At 47.3% G+C, this 25,270-nt stretch overlaps 1 protein-coding gene across 1 annotated transcript in view; it reads right to left on the bottom strand.

The window, feature by feature from the left end:
* The window catches only part of LOC109379909 (eyes absent homolog 2), a 106,110-nt gene extending 99,192 nt beyond the window's left edge, over positions 1-6,918 (bottom strand). The window contains exon 1 of the mRNA XM_019636918.1: positions 6,793-6,918. Coding sequence (XP_019492463.1) covers positions 6,793-6,918 — 126 coding nt within the window. The remainder of the gene's footprint in view (positions 1-6,792) is intronic.
* Positions 6,919-25,270: the final 18,352 nt, after the last annotated feature.

Below are 25,270 nucleotides of genomic sequence, written 5' to 3'. Positions count from 1 at the left end.
TTTAAACCAATGTTAGTTGGGCTTTTTGTTACTTGCCGCCCAAAGCACCCTAACTGACACAATGCACTCATCTCCAGCAGACCTCTGTCACTTAGAAGTGTGAGGTGAAGGTAGCCAGGACTTCTGATTTTTCAAGAGAAGTCAGAAATTTGGACTTATATGCGAAATTTCCCAACTTTTAAATGTTGGCAAAAAATACAAATGTGTTGCACAAACCCAAACCCAAACCAAAACAAAACAAAAACATGTTTGCAGGGTACATGTGGCCTCTGGGTTTCCAGCTTGTGACCTCTGGTCTAGGAAGTAAGAACAATGAAAGATCCCTGTGCCCAGGGTGTGGCTGATGCAGCAGTGAAGAACCCCAGGTCAGAAGGGGCCTTGGACCAACCGAGTGGACGACTTGGCAACAGCCTGAGTCCGAAAGATGCAGGTCCGGACAAGCCCCGACGCCACAACACACTGGCACCGAGTGAGAGTCCAGAACCGTGGCCAAAATTCTGGAGAGTGTGGGGAAAACCCAAAAAAACCATGAAGAAACTTTCCCACCAACCCAGGGGAATGGTGGCTCAAAATAGAAGTTACGCTGAAATGCCAAAAATAAAGTCGCTTCTAATTTTTACCCCCTGGAGCTCGCAGATTGAGATTTATACGTTCTTTTATATATGACAGACAGAGGAATTCTTTATGTCTCTGGAACTGTGCCTCCACCAATTCAGGGAACCTTGTGTGCACAGCCGCCAAAGGCAGCCCATTCCCTTCTGTCATCCCGCAAAATGTTACGTGCTAATGTTGAGTTAATTCAAGTTCACGGGACATTTCTTCATTCATTTGTCTTCCCACACCCCTCTTTTCCTGTCTGTTTCCTCTCATTCCCTGTGACTCCAAAGGCAAGAATTCTAGTGTGTCTGGGCATATATATCCTTTTGTTTGTATGTGTTCTTACAAAGAGGGCACTCGTGTTTTGTGGGCAGGTATATAATTTCTGTAAATTACAGTTCACATGATTTCTCTTTTTTTTTTTAACTAAGCATTCAATTCTTAACTCCATCTGTGTTGCTGTGGATATGCCTTGTCTGTTACATTCCATGACTTTCTATTTTATACAGCTTCTCGGGTTTTTTTTTGGCCCAGCATTAAGTTCTTAGGTTCCCTCCACGTTGCTATGGGAACACTTCGCCTGTCATTCTGGCAGCTGCCCAGGACTCGCTGTGGGCATTCTCCAACTCTCCCTTGCTAATTCTTGCAGGAGGTCACCTGGGCTCCCTCCATCTCCACCCACCACCACAAGGCTGCCTGAAAATCCTGACACACCCCTTTATGGGCCTGTGTCTTCATGATGTGTCCCCAGGAGAGAGATTGCTGGGTCCTGAGGTCGTATAGACCCCATTTTCCCTAAGGGCTGGGTGAGAGCCCTCAGCATGTCTGCCAGGTATATGTTCCCACCGGCAGTGCCAACAGTTCCCATCTGCCCATGTCCCACTCCCGCCAACAGCTGGCATAATCCCTCTTGCTGATTTCTGGTTCCCTAATAGGACTAACATGCTACCTCATTTGTTGCCTTTAATTCACATTTCTCTGCTTACTGGTGACTCTGCACATCCCTTCTTGGGCTTGTTGCTTCCTGGATTTCCTCCTGTTTTCAAGGAGATGGTGACAGTCCCCATGAAAATCTCTCCTTTTCCTGGGCCTAGCTCAGCTTTAACGAAATACGAGCCCTTGAAAGCCTCTCAGTTATCGGCACGAGCAGTTGGACAAATAATAATAATAGCCCCCATTTATTGAGCACTTCTTACCTTCCCCAGTGCTGTCACCTTACACGCGTTACCTTGTTTAATCTCCACCGCAACCCGAGCGAGTAGGTCCTACTAAGAAGGGACGGAGCAGGGTTCAAGCCCAGGTCAGCCTGACTCCGAGGCCGAGGCTCCCGGCCAGCGTGCAACCCTGTGCCTTGCAAGCAGCTGTCGGAAGTGGCACAGGCCACTGCCTGCCTCAGTTCTTTGAGGCCACCCTGGGTTCACCGTCACCCACAGGTTTGACATGTCATCCCAGGCAGTGCAAAGAAAGCCTCACAGAAAATTCTGATGAATACGTGTCCCCTCATCAATGTGAACCTGCTTTGGAAGCATCTTACAATTTCTTTCCCCATAAGGAAAGGGACCTGCTGTACTGGGTCCACGGTAACACTCAAAGGCAGGTATTCATTCATCTTCACTTATGTCAGCAATAAAATAAAATCGCTGAAAACATACCAGGGCTGCAAGTGAGAAAGGTCTGGATATGCAGTTGGGGAGTGCTATAAAACGAAGTCCACAGATAATGCATACAATGGAAAAGCCACAAGGAGGTAGAGAGAGGGGGGCCTGTTATGAAACCCTACCCACTCAAGTGCCCCAACCACGGCCCAGGTTCTAGAAAGGGACAAATCACGGATCTTCACAGGCCAATTTCTTGACCCACAATACAAAGAGGTGAAGGCCAAGCCCTGGCCCTGCCCTTAACCCAGTGTCCTCATTCATTCAGGCATTCACTCATTTAGTCAATAAATCTTTGCCGAGTGCCTAGTAGGTGCCAAGGTTTCTATCTCAACAAAGACCTGGGTCCTGTCTTCTTGGGTCTTAGAGCCTGGGAGGGGGTGGAAGACAACAGAGAATCCATATATAATTATGTGCCCTGATGACTATGGACGAGTGGTTGGAGTTTCTAAGCCTCGCTCTTCCCATCTGTAAAATGGAACTAAGCATAGTTTATGCATTTGGTTTATGAGGAGGTTTCTGTGAGGTAAGGCATATAAGGGGCAGAGCCCAGCACAGACCAAGTGTTCAGTAAATGGTAGCTGGGGTTCTTATTCTTTGCATGTTAGTCATCACCATTGGAGATGTCAACAGTGCAAACATTTCATCGATTCACCATTTAAAAAAATATTCATGGGAATAAAAACATCCAGGAAAGGTTAAAAAAGAAAAGAAAACTTGGATAGGACCAAAGAGCAGATTCCCAATGAAAACAAAAGATTTTGGGGACCCAAATTGAGCTCTCAGCTCTGAAACCAACGGTGACACATGGTCCATATGCCAGGAAGGGAGGCGTCCACATCCGTCTGGCTGACACTGAGTCGTCTAGTCCATTTTGCCATCTTAAAAATCCAAACACGCACTCACAGCCTGTCCTGCATCTTTGCTCCACGTGGAGTCCAGCCCACATCTGTGTTTAATCAAATCAGTTGCTAAATGTCACAATGGACTCATTCACAGGTAGCATAAAGCATATTTAACTGGTAATAAAACAATCCACATTCCTGAGAATGCCATTTCAGATAGGCTGCCCTGTCACTGTGTCTCTGCCACATGAGTCGGAATGATGCCGGGGCAGAGATGGGGGAGAACGGGGCTGCGGGGGGCACTAATGCTGCGAAGGAGAAAGCTGTCACATGGGGATCCGTGTGTGCTGGTGAGGAAAGACGTCCAGCATCCGAGCTAGGTGGAGAAAGGCGGGTTGCAGAATCATGAGGCTGCTCTGAGCACACACTGGACTAAACATTGCTAGTTGTTCATTGCAGTCATGCAGAGGACTGATGGAGTTGGAGAGTCTCTCAGAGGAGGTGGCAGTTGAGCAGAAGCTGAATGGATGGGAAGGAGCCAGCTCCATGAAGATCTGGGGAAAAGTGCATTCCAGGTTGGGGAAACGGCAACATGCAAAGGCCCTGAGGTGGGAGGAGAGTGAGTGTGAGTGAAATGGAGAGGATTGGGGGGCAGTATCCACGATGAAGTCTGACGGATGTTCAGGGGCTGCACCCTGCAGGGCTTGGGGGGGGGGTGAGTCACAGCAAGGCCCTGGCATTTGTTTCTGATTGCAGTGGGGAGGCCCAGAGAGAGGCTTTTAAGCATGGGAGTGACATAATTTGACACAGCATGGGGAAGGGTTGACTATGTGACTTCACCTAGTGTGGAGGGAACAGATCAGGGGGTCACAATGGACCCCAAGACCAAATGTGTTCTTCTTACTGCTAAGGATCTTCTCTGGAGGGATTCTTGGGAATGGTCACCCATAAAAATCAAAGTTTCTGAGACAAGTTATAGATGTTGGAGACAAGTTATAGATGCTGGGCACTGAGCTCACACATGCTTACACTGTCCTGGTGGAAATCTGGCAGGAAGCTGACTCAGACCAATCACTGCATCGCATTCCCCTGACCACCATGGTTGCTTTAGGGTGTGCAGCTGAACTAAGCAGGTCCAAATGAGGGGGAATATCAGGAGGTTGTTTGGTACAGAGGCCAGAGCTGCTGCAGCCACTGGGCCACCACGAGGGCAACTGGGCATTTACGTGACTGCCCTCCTCCCAAAAGAGTCAACATACCCACTTTTCATTGATGCCAAAGATGTCTGTTGAAAGAATAGAGGGATGACAGAATCATCACCCTTGACGTTCCTCTCCCGCTCACAGCTCTAAACAGCATCACCACTTTCTCTGAATAGGGTCCCTTAAATACGCTGCAGGTCCATCTGCTTTTCTCCATCTCTTGCACCACCACCTGCACCTCCGTGTCTCTGCCATCTCTTTGCCTGGGGACTGCAGTTTCCTCATTGCTTTTCCTGCATCCGTCCTGACGCTGGTTCAATCCATTAGCCTCACAGCACCCGGAGCACTTCTCCAAACACTCCCAGCTCTCTGGCTTCCCACTGCATTGATCAGCCTTCACTGCGTCCACTCGCCCATGGCGACCTGCCTCTTCTCCGACCTCATGCAGCCCTACCTTTCCACCCTGTTGTGGGTTGAAACGTGTCCCCAGAAAAAAATATATTCAAGTCCTAGCCCCCAGTACTCGGGAATGTGACCTGATTTGGACATAGTGTCTTTGCAGATGTCATCAGCTTCAGATGAGGTCATACTGGATTGGGGGGAGGGGCGGGGGGCCTTAATCCAATGACTTGTGTTCTCATTAGAGGAGAGAAATTTGGACACAGACATGGAGAGGGAAGAATGCCATCTGTGAAGATGGAGGCAGAGATTGGAGTGATGAATCTATAAGCCAAGGATTGCCAAAGATCGCTGCCACCACCAGAAGCCAGGAAACGGGCCGGGAAGGATCCTTCCTAAGGAACCGACCCTGCAAACACCTTGATTTCCAACGCCTGGCCTCCACAACCGTAAGAGAATACATTCCTGTTGTTTTAAGCCACCCAGTTTGTGGTACTTTCTTCCAGCTGCCCGAAAACACCAACAATCCCCCCCCGCCACTTCTCTCTCTGCGCCTGGCTGTCCAGAACAGGGGTCGGCAAACTGCGGCTGGCGAGCCACATGCGGCTCTTTGGGTATGTACATGTGTCCTTGAAGTAAAATTGAAAATGAAAATAAAACTATCCTAGTTTCGTTTGTAAAATTTTTAAAGGATATTATTCACGTAATGGTGATTTCATTTGTTTTAGGGCTCTCGAATAATTTTTAAATCGTTGTGAGGGACAGGATTGGCTCTTCCGTCTCCAAAGTTCGCCAACCCCTGGTCTAGAACATAATTTTGGGGTGACTGTGCTTGCTCCTTCCTCTACCCAGAATACCTTCTTGTAGCCTAGCGTTTCTCAAACGTCAGTGTGTGCAGGACTCATCTAGAGACGACCTGAAAGTTCTCACATTCCCCCAGGTGATGCCCAGGTTGCCAGACTGGGGACCACAGAGGGAGGCCCTGACCCCACCCACAGCTGGCTGATCCTCCCGTCAAGTCATGTGACAGTCCCCAACCACTCCAGCTAGAGGGGTCCCCGTCCTCCCCCTCCAGCCACGCCTTACACAAAAACCCTGGTTTTGTTTTTTCTTTTGGCAGCTCTTCCACTCTCTGAAATCACCTTCTGTATTTAGATATACATTTATTGCCTCATTCCCAGCAGGATGTAAGCTCCATGAGACGGGGGCTCTGCCCTTTACCCACTGTCTTATGCCCAGTTTCTAGAGAGTAGGCTGCACGGGGCAGGCTCTTAGGAAGTAATTTTTGAAAAAAAAAAAAAGAAAAGAAAAGAAAAAAGGAATGCCTGTCTTCTTATTGGCACTGTTTCCAGCCTCTGGCACAGTACCTGGCACATAACAAACATTCAATAGCTATTTAGTGAATGAATACATGTAAAAAGCGAATCAACTGTCCGTTGATAGTTTCTGACTATTGAGCACAGACTATGTGCCTGGAACGCTAGCTAATTCCCTACCTTGGTTATCCTAGTGGATCCCCCACCCAACAAGGAGAACAGAACAAAGTAGGCTCCACTGTGATCCCTTTTCAATTATTTCACTGACATTTACTGAGCACCTATTATGTGCCAGTCTGTCCTAAGCACGAAGGACAGAGCAATGGACAAGACGGAAGCCACTGCCTCAGTGGAGCTGATGTCCAAGTGGGCAAGGGCTGAAAGGGGATAAATATGTAAAACGATGTGTGAGAGAGTGACAGGAGCTGCAGACAACCAAAGCAGGAACGGGGGCTAGGAACGCGGGGTACAGGTGGGGTGGTCAGGGAAGTCTCCACATTTCAGCAAAGCCTTGCAGGAGCGGGGAGATCAAAGCCGAGCGCGGAGAAGCGGCTTGTAATTTATAACTCAGAGATGATAAGTGGCCGAGCTGGTGTTCGAACCCAGGGCAGTCTGACTCTGGGGCCTGTTGTTTTTCATCTCAGTGTTGTCCTACCTCCAACCTGCTGGAATTTCCACCCCCCTGGAAGGTTCATGAATAGTTTCAGGGGGTGTTTGATTGCACCTAGCGAAACATTCCTTCCCCCTCTTCCTCCCAGGGCACCCCCGGCTGCTGTACCCACTGCACACGGTTCTGATTCTTCCCCAGCACACGGCTGCTGGCTGGGCTGCCCTGATCATGTTTTGCGATGCCAGCCGCAGGCACCGTGGCTACGCTGCACTGGTGATGCCCTGCAGGGCGCATGTCTATAACTCCCCGGGAGCCAGCTCTCAGCAGTGAGGAGGAAGTCTGCTGGAGGCTGGGGGCTCGCCCTGGGGCACACAGAGGCCAACATCTGGTTTGTGACAGGGTGGCGGGTGGCCGTCCAAAAAGCCACGGTACAGCCTCTGGGCTAAAGTTTCCTGGCAGTAAAGACAACCTTCTCCAAATTGATACTTTTTCTAATAGAGAGGTCAAGGGCTCACCGAAGTGACCTCCCATGGCAATCCTTGAACACCTCATCAGATCACAAATCCTCCATCTGTCCAACTTCCCGGGCGAAGAGCCTCGTAAAACGGTGCCTTGTTCCAGGTACCCCTGCAGGGGCACCGGGCTTCCTCTCTCCCAGTGTCAACTGCGCCCTCCTTACAAAGCTGCCCATTTCAAGTGTTTACCATTAGGAATGAGGTTCCTTCCGCAGACCCGTAAATTCCAAGTGGGTCCATCTAATGTACCCCAGGAGGATGTGGGAATAACTTACGTAAAGGCCACAGCTTCCCTTAAGATGTCTCCCACGTTTAGATCAAAGCCGTCTTGTCCTTGGTCCTAACAGCCATAATTTACTCCGTGCCCTAAAACCTCACATTGCTTTTAAAGATTTGATGGTCTGAGCAGCTGCAGACCTTGGCTTTCATCTCAGCTGGATTTATTTCCCCATTCTCTGGTCAGCTCTTCCAATCTTTGTAGCTTAAATTGATTCCAAAGTTCCCAGAATTTGGGTGTCATTCTTCTCCACTCCCACCATCACGAGTGGGTGTTTTTGAAGCCTGTCTTAAAACGTGGAGGATGTTCTCATTTCCACAGTACCTCCGATGTAGGAGGTCAGCCCAAGAGTTAGATGAGGCCTGCCCACAAGCCCGGCCGAATATTATTCTGTGTTTATAGTTCCCCCTCTCTCTACACAAGGAAATATTTAAACCAAGGGGTTACAGGGCACGGATTCTGTGGGTCAAGGTTAACATCGCCGGTAATAAGAAAGACTGATGTCACGTAGCCCCTGATAAGATGCATTGAGGGTATGACATCACTTGTGTGGTCTCTTGGCCCCAAATGCACAACCTTAAGCTAATCACGAGAAAACATCAAGACAAACCCAAATCGAGGGACATTCAACAAAATGCCTGACCCAGCATCCATCACAGTGTCAAGGTCATGAAAGACTGAGGGTCTGTCAGAGAGGGAAGACCAGAAGAGGCATGGCAACTAAATGCCATGTGGGGTCCTGAATTGGACCCTGGAAGAGAAAATGGACATTGGTGGAAAAACTGGTGAATCTCAAATAAGGTCTGTAGTTCAGGTACGAGCATTGTACCCACTGTTCATTTCCTGATTTTGAGGGCTGCATTATGGTTCTGCAAGATGTTCTCATCGAGGGAAGGTGGGCAGAGGGTACTCGGAAGCTCTCTCTGCTGTCTTGGCAACTTTTCTGTGAATCTAAACTTATTTTAAAATAAAAAGTTAAAAGAAAAGAAAAAACATAGATTCTAGTGGACAGAGTTTGCATCTGCTACTTACTGACTATGGGACTCTGTGCACGTTACTTAACCCCTTCTTTGCCTCAATCTTTCCATCTGTAAAATGGGTATAAAAAATAACACCCACCCGACCGGGTTATTCTGAGAATCAAACAATTTCATACATGTACTGCGTGGGCAAACCATATTTGGTACTCGGAAATGCCAGAACAAATGTCACCCACTCTTAGTCTCATTTTCCTTACTGCTCTCACTCTGGGAGACAACAAGGTGACACGTGGACAGTGTCCTCTGTCAGCACATCAAGCTGGTGCATTTCATAATATCTGCCAGGGAACTGCTGCGTACTATCTTTAAAATGTACACAGTTAATAATTTCATATAAAAATCCAGACTTTGTGCTTTTTTAAAAAAGAGGACTATTGTTTTTCTTTTTCTTTTTATTAGTTTCAGGTGTGTGATTCCATCTGAACAGAAAAGCAAGGGAAGCTCTGGAAAATTGCGTCTACTTTCTCACATGGAATCATCCACTGCAAATGAGTAGCGTGTGCTGGGTTAGATGGCACGTGCGACCCCTCCCCTATCCACTGCCTGTCCAACACCAAGGAGAAATCCTACCATCCTTGGCCTGATAGGTTTCTTATAGTTAAAAAAAAAAAAAGCTGCTGTGGATCTGTGGTTAGCTGAATAATGCTCCCCAAAGATGTCTCTGTCTTAATCCCCAGAACTTGTGAATATGTTACTTTACACGACAAAAGGGACTTTTTAGATGAGATTAAATGGAGGATCTTGAGATGGTGAGGTTATCCTGGATTAGCCAAGGGAGGAGCCCAATGTAATCACAAGGGCTTTAATAAGAGGAAGGCGGGAGGGTCTGAGTGCGAGAGGAGATGTGACTATGGAAGCAGAGTTTGGAGTAATATGATCTGAAGATGGAGGATGGGGCCACAAGCCAACAAGAAGGGGCAGCCTCGAGAAGCTGGAAAAGGCAACGAAATGGACTCTCCCGTGGAGCCTTCAGAAGGAACGCAGCCCTATTGACACCTTGATTTTAGAATTCAGACCTCCAAAACTACATGGTAACGAACCTGCATTGTGTTAAGCCACTAAGGTCATGGTAATTTGTCACCGCACCAGTAAGACACTAACACAGCACTTAACGTCTCTAACAAAAATAAGAGAGACAAATACAGCAAAGGCCACCCAAATTTTCTTAGGCTCAGCCCACTTTACTACTTGTGTGACCTGCCCTGTTCCTGCGGGCGTTTGTGTTCGCTGCCCCTAAACCAGGAGCTTGATGACATTCGTTCGTTCATGCATTCATGCATGCTTTCTAATTACTCACTGACGGTACAGTGGGGAATTACACAGTCCCTGCCCTCAAGGATCTTACAATCTAAGTGGATACTCAACAGGATTAAATGCAACCTTTAAGCTCTGAAAAGAGAAAAATTGTATTCTTTGAGAAGTACACAAAATAAATTTTAGAAAATGGACAAGTTGTCCCAATGTCCTCTAAGTTTTGTCTGCACAATAACCTGGAGAAAAGAGATATCGTACTTGACGCTGATCATCCAGTGAGGAAAGTGAAGCTCAGAGAAGTTAGGTAATACATTTAAGGTTGCACAGATGGTAAGTGGCAAGCCAGCTCCTGCAGGAGCCTGTACTTCATCCATCAGGTGGCTCAAATCTGTCAGAGCCTCCCCCAGGAACACACCAAGCTGCTGAACTCTTGAACCCACCTTAACAGTCTGCACTTAAGCAGTGGCACATTTCATAGTGACAAACCTGACCCAGAGCTGGCCCTGGGCTGGGCTGCTGGTGGTTGCAGCTACCTTGTGACATGTTCTGAGCAGATGGAAGGACTAGTCCAGAAAAAGCCGATCAGCACTAACTCCACACTTGGCTGGGAGGACCTGGACCCAATCCACCCCCAAGACGAGCCTTTCATCAAAGCTCATGCACTGGACGCTGATACTAAGAGAGGGCCGGGGATTCCAGTGGGTGGGTAGCCTGCAGCTGACCGCTCTGTGCAGAGATGACGACAGACTCAGTCTATGTCATCCTTGGGCATATCACATGCTGGTTCCCCTCATCAGCCATGGGTGGCAGAGCCTGAAAACTAACCTCAATGTTTCTTCTTTCCTTCTCTCTCATAGTTTGGAAGTTTGAGTTGGGCCCAGGGCCATCCTGAATATATACTTGATCTCCCAACTCCCCTTGCAGCTAGGTGTGGCCAAGTAGCTAAGATCTGGCCAGTGTCATGTGAGCAGATGCGTGGTATGCTGGGTTGTGCTGTTTAAAGGAAGTTATGGCTCCTCCCTTCTCCCTTCTCCCCGCTTCCCTCCGGATGGACTAAGCCTGTTGTGAGCCATCCTGGGTCATGTGGATGAGGGCAGCAGCTAAGGACTGCGGGTCTGGGTCCCTAACACTGCAGAGCTTCTTACACCCAGACTGTTACATAAAAGAGAAATAAACTGCTATCCTGTTGAGCCATTGTTAATTTTGGTCTTTGTTACAGCAGCTGAGCATAACCCCCCTCTCCACCCCATGCTATTCCCAAACCTTCATACACCACTGAAGCCAAACAAAACTCTCCGAGACAGGGCCCTGCCAATTCTCTAAGGAAAGTTCTTTTGGTTGAACAGTAATTCCATTACTTATGTAAATGTGGAAGAAAAGAAGTTGGGGGGAAAGGACAGGGATAGCCCCAGACAAGTCTGTTTCGGTGACAAATCCACGGGAACACTGCATTCCAGCTACTCTGGAAACCTGTAAGAAGTTTTGAAGACAGAACGTGGTAGGCTGCCTTGAAATATGGTTGCCAAGAATCCCTGCGATCCCTCTGTTCAGATGCAATTCCTCCCATCCGGTGGTGGGGACTCTTCCCTTTGTCCTTGAATCTGAGCTGGCCTTGCGATTTGCTTTGACCATTAATAACATGTAGATGTTCTGGAACTTCCAAGTTCAGGCCTTAAGAGAGTGAGCAGTTTTCCCCTTTTTCTTGGAACCCAGCTGCCATGCTGTAAGGAAGCTGAGTAGGCGCCTGGAGGAAGAGAGGTCACGTGGAGGCGAATCAAGGTGCCCAGCACAAAGCAGCACCAACCGCCAGATGAGCGAGTGGGACCCTCCTGGACATCTCAGCTGAATTTGGTACATGAGTGACCCGCAGGCATCCCCAGGACGAGCAGAGAAGCCACCTCGTGGAGCCCCGCCAACCCCAGAAATTGTGACAAATAATACATTGTTGCTGTTTTAAACCACTAAGTTTTGGGCTGGTTTGTTGCACAGCAATAGCCAATCCATACACAAGAACTGTTTTATTTTTCTTTGTATTTCCTCAGACCCGGTTATAGTTCCTCGAAGCCCCCTGTATTCTTTCTTTATACCGTGTTTCCCCGAAAATAAGACCTGGCCGGAGAAGAAGCCCTAACATGATTCCTCCAGGATATGGAGGGCACACACCCCGCACATGAGGGTTTTATGACCTGTTTCAGGGAGAAGGATGCCTTTTCCACAAACTCCTTCAGCTTAAAATATTCAGTATGCCAAGGTGCCATATTTTGGCACCTAAAATCATGCAAGGGCTTATTTTCTGGCTAGGTCTTATTTTTGGGGAAACAGGGTAGAAGGGATCATAGCTGCAGTCACTTAATTAGTGTGACTGTCTGTTTAGTATACTTAAGTGGTAAGAAGTGCACACTTGGGAGTTTTTCAGACCTGGGTTCAGAACCAGGTTATGCCACTCCCTGGTCTGTGACCTTGGGCAGGTCACTATGCCTCTCTGGGACTCAATATGCTCATTTACAAAATGGGAGATGTATTAATCCTTACATCACAAGCTATTGGTGAGATGAAATGAGACACGGTTAGTTAAGCACCTGGCTTAACTAACTATATACCAGACATAAAGCATGGTATATAGCATGCCCTCAATTAATATTTGTTGCATGAAGGAATGAAAGAATCGACATAGCAGTTCCACAGATACTCAATGGCTGAATGAACCAACTGCTCAATGTCACCTCCTTAGCGTCTCGAGACCGAGCCTGGCCCCTCGATGGAAAGGTGCAACTTGTTGTCCCCATCAACACACCCACAATCCTCTCCAGGACCCTACTTTGTTCTTTATCCATAGCATGTATCACCCTACAATATAATGTGCTTATTTGTTCTATTACCTATACTGGGTGTTGTCTGTCTTTCCCACCACAAAAATAGAATTTTGTCTATTTTGTTCCCTGATGCACCTCAAGTGTCTAGAACCATGCCCAGCACACAGCAGGTGCCAACAAACATTTTTTGAATGAATGAATAAACGTACGAAGTGTTCATGGGGATCCGGGGCTCTTGGAAGTGTGGACGCGGCCAGAGGGGAGGCAGCCCCATCACAGGGAGGCCCTTCGCTTTCTCAAGGCATCGTGGTGCCGTATGTTGAAAACGGTGCTGACGGCCACATAGGTCTATGATGACTTTGCTGTGAAGGGTGCCCCTGGCGCTGTGTAAAACCAAAAGCAGTGCCCCGATGGGAAGGGCTATGCTGATAAACACGGCCCAGCTCCGTTCCACACCAATGAGGCCCTCCCATGAATACCTTCCCAACGCCCTCTCTCCAAAACCACAGACTTAAGTCTGTGGTTAAAGGAATTTCCTGTCTCTGGACAACTTCACGGAGATCCCAAATCTCATCATGTCGAACTATTCTCCCTGACTATTGCAAAAACGGACATAATTACTCAAAAGCTGCCCAGTATTGATTGGGAAGGTGTCAACTTCTGTTGACCTACTCATGTGGGACGACGATGATGAAGATGATGATGATGCACTAACCGTAACTGAGAGCTTATGTGCCAGGGAAGTCTCTGTGACCTTTATATGTGTTAACTCATCTAACCCTTATACCAATGCTATGAAGTGGGTACCATCATTAGCCTATTGTACAGATGCGCATACAATGGATCAGAAAGGTTAAGGAACTTGTCCAAGGCCACCCAGCTAGAAAGTGATGGGGAAAAATGCTTAGTCAGGCCAAGTCACAAATGAGAGAGAAACAAACACTGCCTTATGAGTGTGGCATTGTAGGGAGGGTGCTGGCAGGACGTGTGGAAAGTGTGGTCCACACTCATGGTCATGGGCAGCTGGGAAGAAGCAAGCCTGGCTCCGAGGCCACTGCCTGGCCTCGGCTGTGGTCGGAAGGCACCTGACACATTCTCCCTGGGACGTCCACGTGACCTTCCCAGGCTGAACGTCTGCTTCCCCCTTTAAAACACTCCCTTTCCATGGGTTCCTTTGCCTCTGCCTCCTGCCGGACTTAAATATACATCTGCACCGTGGTGAACTTTCATTCCCCTGGAATAAGTTTGCCAGTAAAAACAAAAGTGGCCTCAACATGCAGAAGTTCACAGAAAAGCCCTTTTATGGAAAAAAATATAACATTCATGCTCTTGGGTGCTGAGCTCTGTAAGAGAGAGGAGGACGAACAATCTTTGTATCCCAGCTCTAGAGAGCTGGGAGGGGTCTGAGGGATTACCCTTCCCTCCTTTCCTTCTTTCAGCATTTATAGGCGTCTAATGATCGCCTGCGTAATAGCCACTTCCTCCCCATTCTTGTTAAGAGAATCCAGCTAGAATACCAACGCAACCAGATATAAATAATCACGTCTCTATTCTCCCTTGCAGTCAAGAGTGGCCACATGACGCAAACCCAGCCAACTGAAACAAAACCTGAAAACGTCTGCTTTCCTGATCATGGCTTCCCTCCTTGAGTCTCCCTTCTTCAGCCTGACTGAAACGTGGAGGTGAGGGTTGGAGGTGAAGCAGCCATCTTATGACTCGGGGATAGCAAGAATTACTATGGAAGCTAGAGGCTAAGGACAGCAGGGCAGACAGACAGGAAAGCTAGGACACTGGGTTTTCTGTTGCTTGTGTGAATGACCTCAAACTCATAATGTGTGCAAGGTGCCACGGGTCCTGTGAGATATGGGATGGTTCCTGGCATCTAGAAGCCCAGATATAGCCCAACTCCTGTACTTTACAGATGGGGAAACTGAGGATCAGAGATGAGACAGGATTAGAATCCAGACTTATGTCTTAAGTCTAGTTTTGTTCTTTCTACTAGTCCAGGGTCTCCCAGTGTGACAGAAATCCATAGTGGTGCTACAAAAGATAGTTTTAGATGAGTCCCTTTTCAATTCTCTCTGAATCTATCTCCTAGGCAGCCTAGCTCAGAGGCTACAAGCTTGGACTCTGGAGCTAGACTGCTTGGGTCCCGATCCTGGCTTCACTACTCATTAGCTGAGTGACTCTGAACATGTTATTGGCCCTCTCTGTGCCTCAGTTTCCTTCTCTATAAAATGGACACAAAAATTTCTGTATTATATAGTAGTTGTGAAGTTAATGAGGTAGCACCTGGAACATAGTATTAAATAAATATTAATTATTGGTAGGTCAAGGATATTCACTAATATCCCTGTTTAGATAAGAGAGAACAGGCTTCAGGTTTGGAGACTTGGCTAGAATTTAATAATGCTGTTTGATTGTCAGTGATTTTTTTTTTCCAATTCCTTCCATTTATGGCAAATAATGCTGGCTTTCCACTTAAGGCAGTGCTATAAATTTATCTTTAAAAGTGAATTTATTTTAAGGCAAAAGAAGTCTGTAAATTAAAAAAAAAATAGTACAGCTGGTACTTAAAAGTGACAAAGTCATGAATACGATATTCAAGTGCCTAAAGTTTAAGAAACACTTTTTAGACAAAGGGAGAGAAATCTGGCACTCAGGCTGCAGCTCCCCTCCCACAGTCACGGCAGACATCACTAATTGATCCCACACACCCTCCCCCTGAGGCCAACAGGGCCTCAGATGTTTATCCAATGAAATTCACCAGCAGCTTTCTCGGCTGGCCCAGTTCTCTCTGACAGAAGCCAGAGCCTGACACTGCAACTTGGTGATGGAAAGAGCAGACCAGAGCAGGTGTGAGCAGCGGCTGAGAGGCGACGAGTCCTGGAAGGCTTAGGGTTGGGTTTTCACCATCTGTATAAAAAGTGTTGGATGTGACTTGCACAGGCTACCACTGGAAGGACCCCCAAGAAACTGGTAAAAGGTGCTGCTTCTGGGGGAAGAGTTATGGGTGGCTGTGGGACGGGCATGTGTGAACTGTGCAAACAATGTAATACAGGGGCCGGCCGAGTGGCGCGTTGGGTAAGAGTCGGCTTGGGACGCCAGCTCTGAGCAGCAGGGCCCCGGTTTGGATCCCACATGAGGGTCAGTGATGCTGTGCTCTCTACAGCTAAGATGGTGAACAACAGCTCGACCTGGAGCTGGGCTGCCGTTAGCTGCCGGCAACGGCGTAGGCTGCAGTGGGGCTGTCCGGCAGCTGGCATGAGCTTTTGTGAGCTGCTGTGAGCGGCCGGGGACCGATATGCCTCACACAGGAAAAGCACAATGATAATACCAACATGGGCCAGTGAAGCGGCGTCCTCCACAACTAGATTGAAGAACAAAAGGACAGCAGCTTGTCTGTTCCCCTTCCCCAGATTCCCCAGCGCTGTTCCCCTCCCCCAATTCCCCAATTTAAAAAGAAAATAATACTCATCAATAATAGTTATAATAATATCCATGAACACACGGTATTTCCTCTGTGCCATGCTCTAGTCTCAGTGTCTTACACGCACTGACTCATTTAACCCTCATGACAGTCTTACAACATGACTGCTGAGGTGGAGACACCTATGATCCGACCCTGAGAAATGTGGAAACTGAGGCCCAGAAAAGTAAAGCTGTTTGTCACACAGCTATTAAATGGGAGAGCGGAGGGTTTGAACTCGGGCAGTCTGGGTTCAGAGGCCATGTTCTGAACCCCCACACTTGGCTGTGAGGAGGACACGACGTTGCGTGTGCAAAGTTGCAGAACCTACCAGAAGGGAACAATGAAAGACCAGGACTTCTGGCTCAAGCTGCCTGGAGGAGATTCCTGGTTGGCGCCAAGCCCGAGGCAAAAGGAAAAATGCACGCTCCTATATGCATTTACCAAAATATCCTCCCATATTTTCAACCAAGTGGAAAAAGTTATTAAACACCCTACAATCAAAAAGCATGACTGTATACAAAGCCCCATGTGGCCAAACCTGTTTGCACATCGCCACAGACCCACCTGGCAGCTTCCCAATGGCCGTTTGTTCCAAAACCATGGGGTGTTTGCAAATGGCTGTTCCCCTTGCACCATCATGCTAGGCTGTAAAACAAACACCAACAGTCTATCTTCATTTACAATTTTGATACTTTGTTCCTCAGGGTTTTTTTTTTGTTTGCATTGACTTTATTTTAAATATTGCATGAAAATATTGATCTGAGTTTCTGATCTGTGTTTCTGGCACCCCTTGCATTTTGCACCCCGGAGAATGCCTTTTTTGCCTCACCTTAGTCCCAGCCCTAAACCTGGTTATGTCACTTCCCAGCTTTGCGACTTCCTTCCTCAGAGCCTCAGTTTTCTCCTGTCAAATGGCAATGCACCTGCTTACATGAGGACGGAAGGAGTGAACGCAGACCAAGTGCTCAGCTGACACCTGGCCCCGGAAGCCCTCATCCCATTTTTCTGATGTTAGCTATTTTTATGATTATTCAGCACCTGTCGCTAAATTGGCCATTGATTCCTGGTGGCCACGATGAGGCTGGCGGTCACTCAGGGTTTGTCAAACAAATGCTGGCTATTAGGACACACTCAGCGTCACCGCCTCAGGGTTCTGTGCTGCCATCAGAGAGAAGAGAACAGAGGTACACTCTGGAGACACATCTATGACGAATTTTTTCCCCCATGGCGAGGGGGGTAGCAGCGGTGGCGGACAGAAGGGGCCAGTTTTAAAACAATAAAGTCAATTTGGTACGGTCTGCTTCGGTGTTTTGAGATCTTTGAAAGAGATATTGTGCGGCTGGGGGGTGGGGTGGGGGGGCAGTGGCCGGGAAGGGGGTTATATTTATACTGTAAAGAGTGCGCCCTGACCTTTGCTGGCGGCGGCCTCTCCTTGGTGAACTTGCCGGGGTCTGGACCGCCGCTGCCGCCACAGTCTTAGACTGAGACTAATGCAAGCCAGCTGGGGGCCTTGACCGACCTCTCTCACTTGGGTGGTTCCAATTTTTGCAAAGCCCAGCTATCTCAGGGACAGAGCCCGGTGCTCAGTCCCAAGCCGCTTGCTGCTCAGGCAGGCACCCTCAGTGGGTGAGGCTGTGGGTTGAATTGTGTCCCCCCCAAAAGGTAATGCTAAACTCTTAAGCCCTGGTACCTGTGAATGTGGCCTGATTGAGAGATAGGGGCTTTTTCAGATGTCATCAAGTTAAGATGAGGTCATACTGCATTAGGGTGGGACCTAATCCAGTGACTGGTGTCCTTAAAAGAGGGAAATGTGGGCACAGGCACATAGGGAGCATATCACGTAAAGGCTAAGGTAGAAATTAGAATGCCAAGGGTTGCCAGAAGCCACCAGGAGCTGGGAGAGAGGCAGGGAACAGGTTCTCCCTTGGAGCCTCCAGAAGGAACCAACCCTGCCAACACCTTGATCTCAAACTTCTAGCCTCCAGAACTGTGAGACAATATATTTATATTCTTTTAACCCACTCGGTGTGTGGCACCTTGTTATGGCAGCCCTAGGAAACAAACACAGGTGATCTTGTTGACCGGCTGGCATTTATCACTTTTCTTTCCAAGTTTGGCGGGCACAGGGCCATGGGCACAAGGACAGCCTGGCCTCTGAACTGCAAAATTCAGAAATGACTCCTCGCCCTGCCACTGGGAAGGTGGGTCACCCCAGGCAGAGCCTGTCCCCTCTCTGAGCCTCCACTTTCACACCTGTGCAAGGAAGATGGCTAACTAGATTCGTGTTCCCAGGCTTTATGCATCTCCTCACCCCTTTATGCTTTTCCCATATCTTCAGACAAGTTGTACTATTATTTTACTTAATAACGCCCTTAAATCTACTTTAGATTGACGCGCAGTTTTGTAAAACTTAGCTTTTTCCTAAGACACAATATCCATAAAATCACTCCTTGTTTTCACTTAAATGTGTCTGAGAAGAATTTATACCACTATTGTAAAGAGAAAATCAATACCACTTGCCATCAATAATAAAAATAAAAAATACGTAGGAAGCAAATGTGCATAGTTCTAGCTAAATACTGTTGCCTACTAAAGACCCTAAACCTGGGTTTTCCCTTTCAGTGTGTTAAAAATAAATATTTGCAGGGATTAGGAGGCGTTAAAGACATACTAGTATAAAATAGAGACTTCCCTACTTGCTTTGTTATTGAATCAGAGAGCCTGATACAGAAAAAAAAGGCATGCCTTCCTCACTATGTGGACCAATGATTTTTATTGCCAATTTCTTGCGCCACGTAAAAAAATCTCTGCGCCAATAAATCAGCCAGGAGAGGTTACAGTATGCTGTGGTGAGAAACATCCCCAATATTTCAGTGGCTTAAATACAATCAAAGTTGATTTCCTTTTCATGCTATATGTCCACTGAAGGTCAGCACGGGACTCTGCAAATTGGAGTCACTCAGGGGCACCCATTAAAGAAGCACCCCTCTTTCCCCCCTCACCCCCCCCCATTTAAACACTGTCAGAGAGAAAAGAGCTCTTGGAGGGTCTCATGTTGGCTGTAGAATGCCCTAGACTGGAGGTGACATGGTCATTTTCATCCTCAACTCATTGGCCAGAATTAATCAGTTACCTCTCTCCCACACCCCCGCCCAGCAACAGGACGGGCAAGAAATACAATCCTGATACTCTGGGTCATTTTGGGTCAAAGTAGGGAATAGCACTAGTGGCGCCACAGCAACTCACCCAGGCCTAGGAATGGGTTGACCTAAATCAACCCATATCAGGAGTTGGCAACCTATGGCCTGTGAGATGGCTAATTGGTTGTGTAAATGAAGTTTTCCTGGAGCACAGCCATGCCAGGTGTGTATGTGCTACCTACAGCAGCATTCACAGTGCAATGGCAACATTGAGTAGTTGTGATGGAAACTGCATGACCTGCGAAGCCTAAAATAGTCCCTACGTGGCCCTTTTCAGGAAAAGTTTGCTGACCCATGACCTAGATGATCCCTCCCATCCCTTCTAGAAGTAGAATTCTGGAATCTTGGGTTATCTCTAGTAGGTTTTAACGTTTGCTTTTTCTTGGCCTTTATTTCTTTGCTCCTGAGTGACCAAAAATACTCCATGGACTTGAATCACAATGAACATCATAGACAACTTCTCCAAAAAGTATCACAGAATTTCTCAAACACAATGGCCTATGTTTATCAAGCACATACTACATGCCAGGCACTATGCTATGTAATTCATGAATGCTAGCTCCTTTCATCTTTATAAGAATCCTAAGGGTAGGGACAACTGCTGTTCTTTTAGTTGAATAAGCTGAGGCCCAGAAAGGCTAAGTAACTTGACCAAAGTCACACAGCTTCGAAAGGGCACAGCTGGAGTCTAGACCTTGGCAGTTGGGCTCCAGAGGTCATACACTCAACTTGACCACTCTTGGCTCTGCTTCTTGAGACCAAAGTCAGCAGCACTCCCAGTTAGTGCTATTTATAGTAACTGAAACACCTACCCTGTCTATTAAACGTCTGGAACCTATATAAAGGACAAGAATATTTTCCCAAAGTTCAGGTGTGAATCCCCATCTCTCTTCAATTTCTTCACAGCAACTCTATATATTGAGAATGTTTTATAGAGATTCAATTAATAAGACTTAGAAATGGCTCCTCTTACCTGGAAACGCCGTCTCCACTCATCAGCTCACGGGTAGACAGAAGGGACTAAATATTAGCCATCTACCGCTTTGGTCTACCCACCATGTATCCCCATTTCGTGGGCATGTGACCCGGGTGGGCTCAATCACAATCCCTGACCACAGGGACTGGGTTAAGAGCCAATCAGGAATTTTCTCTGGGATTCCTGAAACTGGATCTGGGAGAGGGAAACCTCTTTCCCTCTGGGTTTTGTAACTTGCAGAAGAGCCCGGGGGGTAGCTGGCATGTGGCATGACTACGGAGAACACGAAAAGCCAGAGAGGCGCACTGATCCACTGATCCGTCCAAAGTCACACAGCAGTTAGGGGCAGACCAGGACCCACGCCCGCCTCAAAATCATCATTCAAGCATGATTCCTACAAGATTCTATGCACTCTCCATCGCTAGGGTGTCCTGTTGTCCTGTGCACCCACAGCCACCCCCGATTACGCTGTTCGGGCATCATTATTAGCGGTGCTCCCTTTCATACTAAAAATATGTCTAGGTTTGGACAATGTTATATGGTCACTCCAACGGCAGCAGCATTAAATACAAATCAATGTCTTTTTTCTTAATTTTAACCTAATCATTTACATTTCATTCTAAGAACCAAAGCAAGCCAGAAACTTCATTTTAGTACATTTAACATATGTCATTAAAAGGGAGGAAACAGCCAAACATGGCACAAAAAAACATATAGTAAGAGCGATCGTTGTTTTTGTAGAACCTTTGTAACTAGTCGTGCACGCAAATGTCCGCCCGTGAAGCGTGTACCAGCTCTGATGCAGAATGTCTTTCTTAGTGTGGACTGTGATCACATGAGCTTGAAAGTCACCGATTTCTAGTCTGACTCTCTCATTTTACAGAGGGGAAAGCTGAGTCCCAGGGACAGGGTGTGTTATCCCCCCTATTGCCCCACGCCGAGCAAACACCAGAGGATGAGCCTACGAACCGTCCCCTTAAGAACCTGCCCTAACCTTCCAGGCCAGGGCCGTCGGCCAGCCATTCTAACGTGCCATATCAAATGTCCACATGATTAATGACCCTGCGGCCGGTCACAAGGCATGAGAGAAGTCAAAGCCTCAGCAACAGCAAATCCTAAGCATCTGGGCCCCCGAGGTCACAAATGTCACCTCTTCTCCAAGGTAGAGCCCTCCTGTGCATCTTTTTAGCCACATCCCTATTTTGGTTCCAGGGGTCTGTCATGAGACCAGTCAGAGAAACCTGGAGCATTTAAAGGTCAGGCAGCTGATTGGGGCTCAAAGGTAGGAGCAGCTGGGATGGCCTCAGGCTACGGTTTTGGGGGTTGCACACAGTCCTTCTGAGCAACCAGTTCTTGGAGATGGCGATTTAGGGCTGGAAGGGAAGAGACAGACGGTCTGGTGAGACCTGGTGAGGCTTGCCGCAGGAGTTGGAAGGGGGCCCTGGCTGAGACAAATAACACACACACACAGATGGAGATCCTGGTACAAAAGAGCAGGACAACCAAGGTTCCAGCGCAGCAGCCAATACTTCGGGTAGCAACCTCTACTCTGCAGCAGAAAAGGTATAATAGGAGGTAAACACAGTGAGGTGTTCAAAACAGTCTAATTGCCCATCCAAAGGGGGAATGGCTAAATACCGTGCTGTATCCATAAGAAGAATAACAGCCAACACTAATGAAGGGTCCCGTTCCAGGCACTGTCCCTAAGGCTCTGGCATTCAGCTCCACAGCAGCTTGTGAGGTCAGTTACTCCTCTGGACCCATTTCACAGATGAGAAAATCAAGTCTCTGAGATGTGATTTGCCTAATGTCACACAGCCAGGAAGTGGTGATGCTGGGATTCAAACCCAGGGGTTGGCTTTCTCTATGGACTAGGAACCAGAAAATAAATAAGGGGGGTTTATTTGAGCTGAATTTGAAAGATCTCCAAAGATACGTTCTTTAGTGAAAAACAGAAAAGGCAATTTTAAAAACAAGATGCACAGCAAGATATCAATTGTTAAAAAAAAAATTTTTTTTTCCAGTCGTGGGAGGAAAAATGCATATACACGTTCATAAAGAAGCTACAGAGGGATGCACAATGATATTAGTTATGTGATTTAAAAGAAATACATAAAGAATTAAAAAGCAGTATACAAAGGTGGGGGCTAGGGTCTGGCAGACTGTCCCTGGGGCATGTGGACACTCTTGAATGTGAAAAAATGTGGGTGGAGAGCTCCCTTCTACGTGAGAATCAGAAATTCCCAGAAAATCCCCCTTTTCCCCTTTACCAACTGAAACTTTAAGAGCAGAAAAAAATTGAGATTTGCTCTACAGGTGCAAATTATGTATCCCAGAGCCTGTCTATGGCTTCTCTCTGAGTGAAGACAGATTTTGGGTCCCCCTCTCTCTCTCTCTCTCACTCTCTCTCTCTCTTAATAAATGGCTCCCTGCCGGAGGCTGTTTCCTCCCTCCCCTACTGCCCACCCTTAATTATCCCTTTCAATTCCTGAGCAGAAGGCCACCAAAGGCCCCAGGCAGGGAGCAGACAGCTCTCCACTTTTATCTCCAAAGACTTACCCTGGCGGGACTGGTACCTCCATAGGTACTTTGTACTCAGACTTGTACCTATAGACTCCATTTTTGTGTCTGTAGTTTTTGATTCACTGTTGTTTTCTTTTTCCCCCCACTCTTCCCCCCCCCCAACCCCAACAAACCCCAATTATCAGGGAGAGTTGCTGTGCGACTTTTTCAAACAAATTTTGCAGACACATACCTTGGGGTGGGCTCAGTTCTTATTTCATTGACATGTGAGAAATAAAAACGAAAACAACACCAGAGCAACAATATCAAAGCCCCTCTCTGGGTCTTTGTTCCTTTGGGAGCGAAAGGTAAGTTGGGATGGTTCTAGAATTTTCTAAAAGGAGTCCTTGGGACCTGGTCGGTGTTGTTAGAGGCAAGTTCTGTGATTACTGGCTCCGTCGTGGCAGACCTAAAGGGCTGGAGGAAGGGAGGACCAAGGATGGGGTGGTCTTGAATCTAGGAAAGACCTTGACTTTTAGAACTATGTATAAGAAGGTTAAATTATACGTAAATTAAATTTCAAGATAGTAAAGGGGCTTTCTAGAGATGGCCGCCATCTAGCTGTGTCCGCACGTGGGCGCGATGAGAGGCGATCACTTCCTTCCTCTTTTACAAGGACACCGATCCCATTCAGGGGGCCCCACCCTCATGACCACATCTAACCCTAATCACCTCCCCCAAATACCATCACATTGGGGGTTAGGACTTCACCATGTGAATTTTAGGGGGGACACAAACACTCAGTCCATAACACCTATTAATTATCCTCTCCCCGCCCAAGCAGTAACTGGGTTAGAAGTTGGCTTTTAAGCATTCCTGAGGGTTGTGCTGCCCAAAACTGTAGCCGCTAGCCACATTTATGTTTAAGTTATAATTACTTAGAATTATACAAAATAAAACATTCAGTTTCTCCATGGCACTAGCCACATTTCACTGCTCAATAGCCACACACGGCTAGTGGCTAACATATTGGACAGCACAGCTAGGGAACATTTCCATCGTCACAGAAAGGTGATGCCTTACTGAACTGCTGTTCCCTAAACTCCCTTCACACTAACTCTCAATCTCTCCAGCTGTGTCCACTGGTCATCTCCAGTGGAGATTGGGAAGGGGGCGTCTCAATCACACTTGTTATACAACTAGGGGAAAAGGCCATCCATTTCGCCTCTCTCTGTCCTAAATCTAGAAGACTTCAGCTCAAACAGGAGGCAGCAAGGCTGCCAACACGCATGGTGACAAGAAGGTGACAACCAGGGTGGAAGAGTTGCATGGCACCAGAGCGCTGATATGTATCGGAAAACCTCACCCACGTCACCGTGTGCAGAAGACTTGCTGATTCACACCAGGAAGCCTGACCTCAGTCCAGGAACTCGCAGGATGCCAAGCCTGGCTCCTGTCTTGACCGACATAGTGAGACGAGACAGACTTAGCCTGCTCAGAACTGGCTGGGCCAGAACAGCCTGAACATTACGGCTGCCAAGAAGAAATGGGGGAAACAACTCTACTTCACCAGGAGGCCAGTGGGTTCCAGCTCAGCGATAGCCATGCCCACTGCTCATGGCCTCTGGGACGCCGCTCACTGATGAAATAAGCCAGAGGCGGGAACCACAAAGAGAGATCTTTCTGGCTTCCCAAGTCACCACTTGGCTTGTCATTTTGTCCTGCCAGTCCTGGCCTCATGACCTGCGGTTAAGAAAAGCGATGGAACTGGATGGCCAGACTGGCAGAAAGACCAGCCTTATCCATGTTCATCTGCTTTACGAGGTATTTTAAAGAGAGTGTTTCAATCAGTTGCCCATATTGTAAAAAGAATGAGATTTTACGTTAAAATAGAGTTTTGAGGACTTCCTTGAAAGATGGTACGATCTGGCTTCTTTGGAGTCCCATTCTAGTGTGGCAGCAATGAGCTGAAACTGAGTGACACCCGCCCGCCCACCCCGATGGCCTGTGCTCTCTACACAGGACCCCCATTCCCTGCAACCTCACACCTCCTCATTTCTCTCTTTTATTTCGAAGAATCACATCCCAGAGAAGGTTCAATCCATAGAACTGCAGAATCCTTTGAAAAATAGTAACCATTTGTTTCTGTTTTGAGATGTAAATATTTCTTTCCAGTTTGCCATTTGTTTTTTTGTGTGTTGTTTGTTTGTTTGTATTGTTCTGACTTTACTTCTGGTGTTCTTTGCCATGCAAAAACAAAAACAAAAATACAAAAACAAACAAACATTCATAGTCAAACTTATCAACCTTTTAATTGATGGTGTCTGGATTTCTGAGTTGTGGTTGGAAAAAAAAAGCTTTTTCTACTCCAAGCTTATAAAAGTTTTGCTAATTCTCTTTCTAGTACTTCTATGGTTTTACTTTGGACATTTAAACTGTTGACCCATTTGGATTTTTTCTGATATGAAGTAATAGGAGTGGTTTCCCCCGCCAGATGGCTAACCAGTTACTCCAACTCTGTTCATTGAATGTTCCATCTTCTCCCACTGACTTAAGATGCCATCTGTTCCATGTGCTAAATTCCCTGATATGTTTTG

Source organism: Hipposideros armiger, unplaced genomic scaffold (genome assembly GCF_001890085.2).
Source record: "Hipposideros armiger isolate ML-2016 unplaced genomic scaffold, ASM189008v1 scaffold_31, whole genome shotgun sequence".
NCBI lineage: Eukaryota > Metazoa > Chordata > Mammalia > Chiroptera > Hipposideridae > Hipposideros > Hipposideros armiger.
Note: the sequence above shows the minus strand (reverse complement) of the source record. Positions and strands in the feature narration are given on the sequence as shown.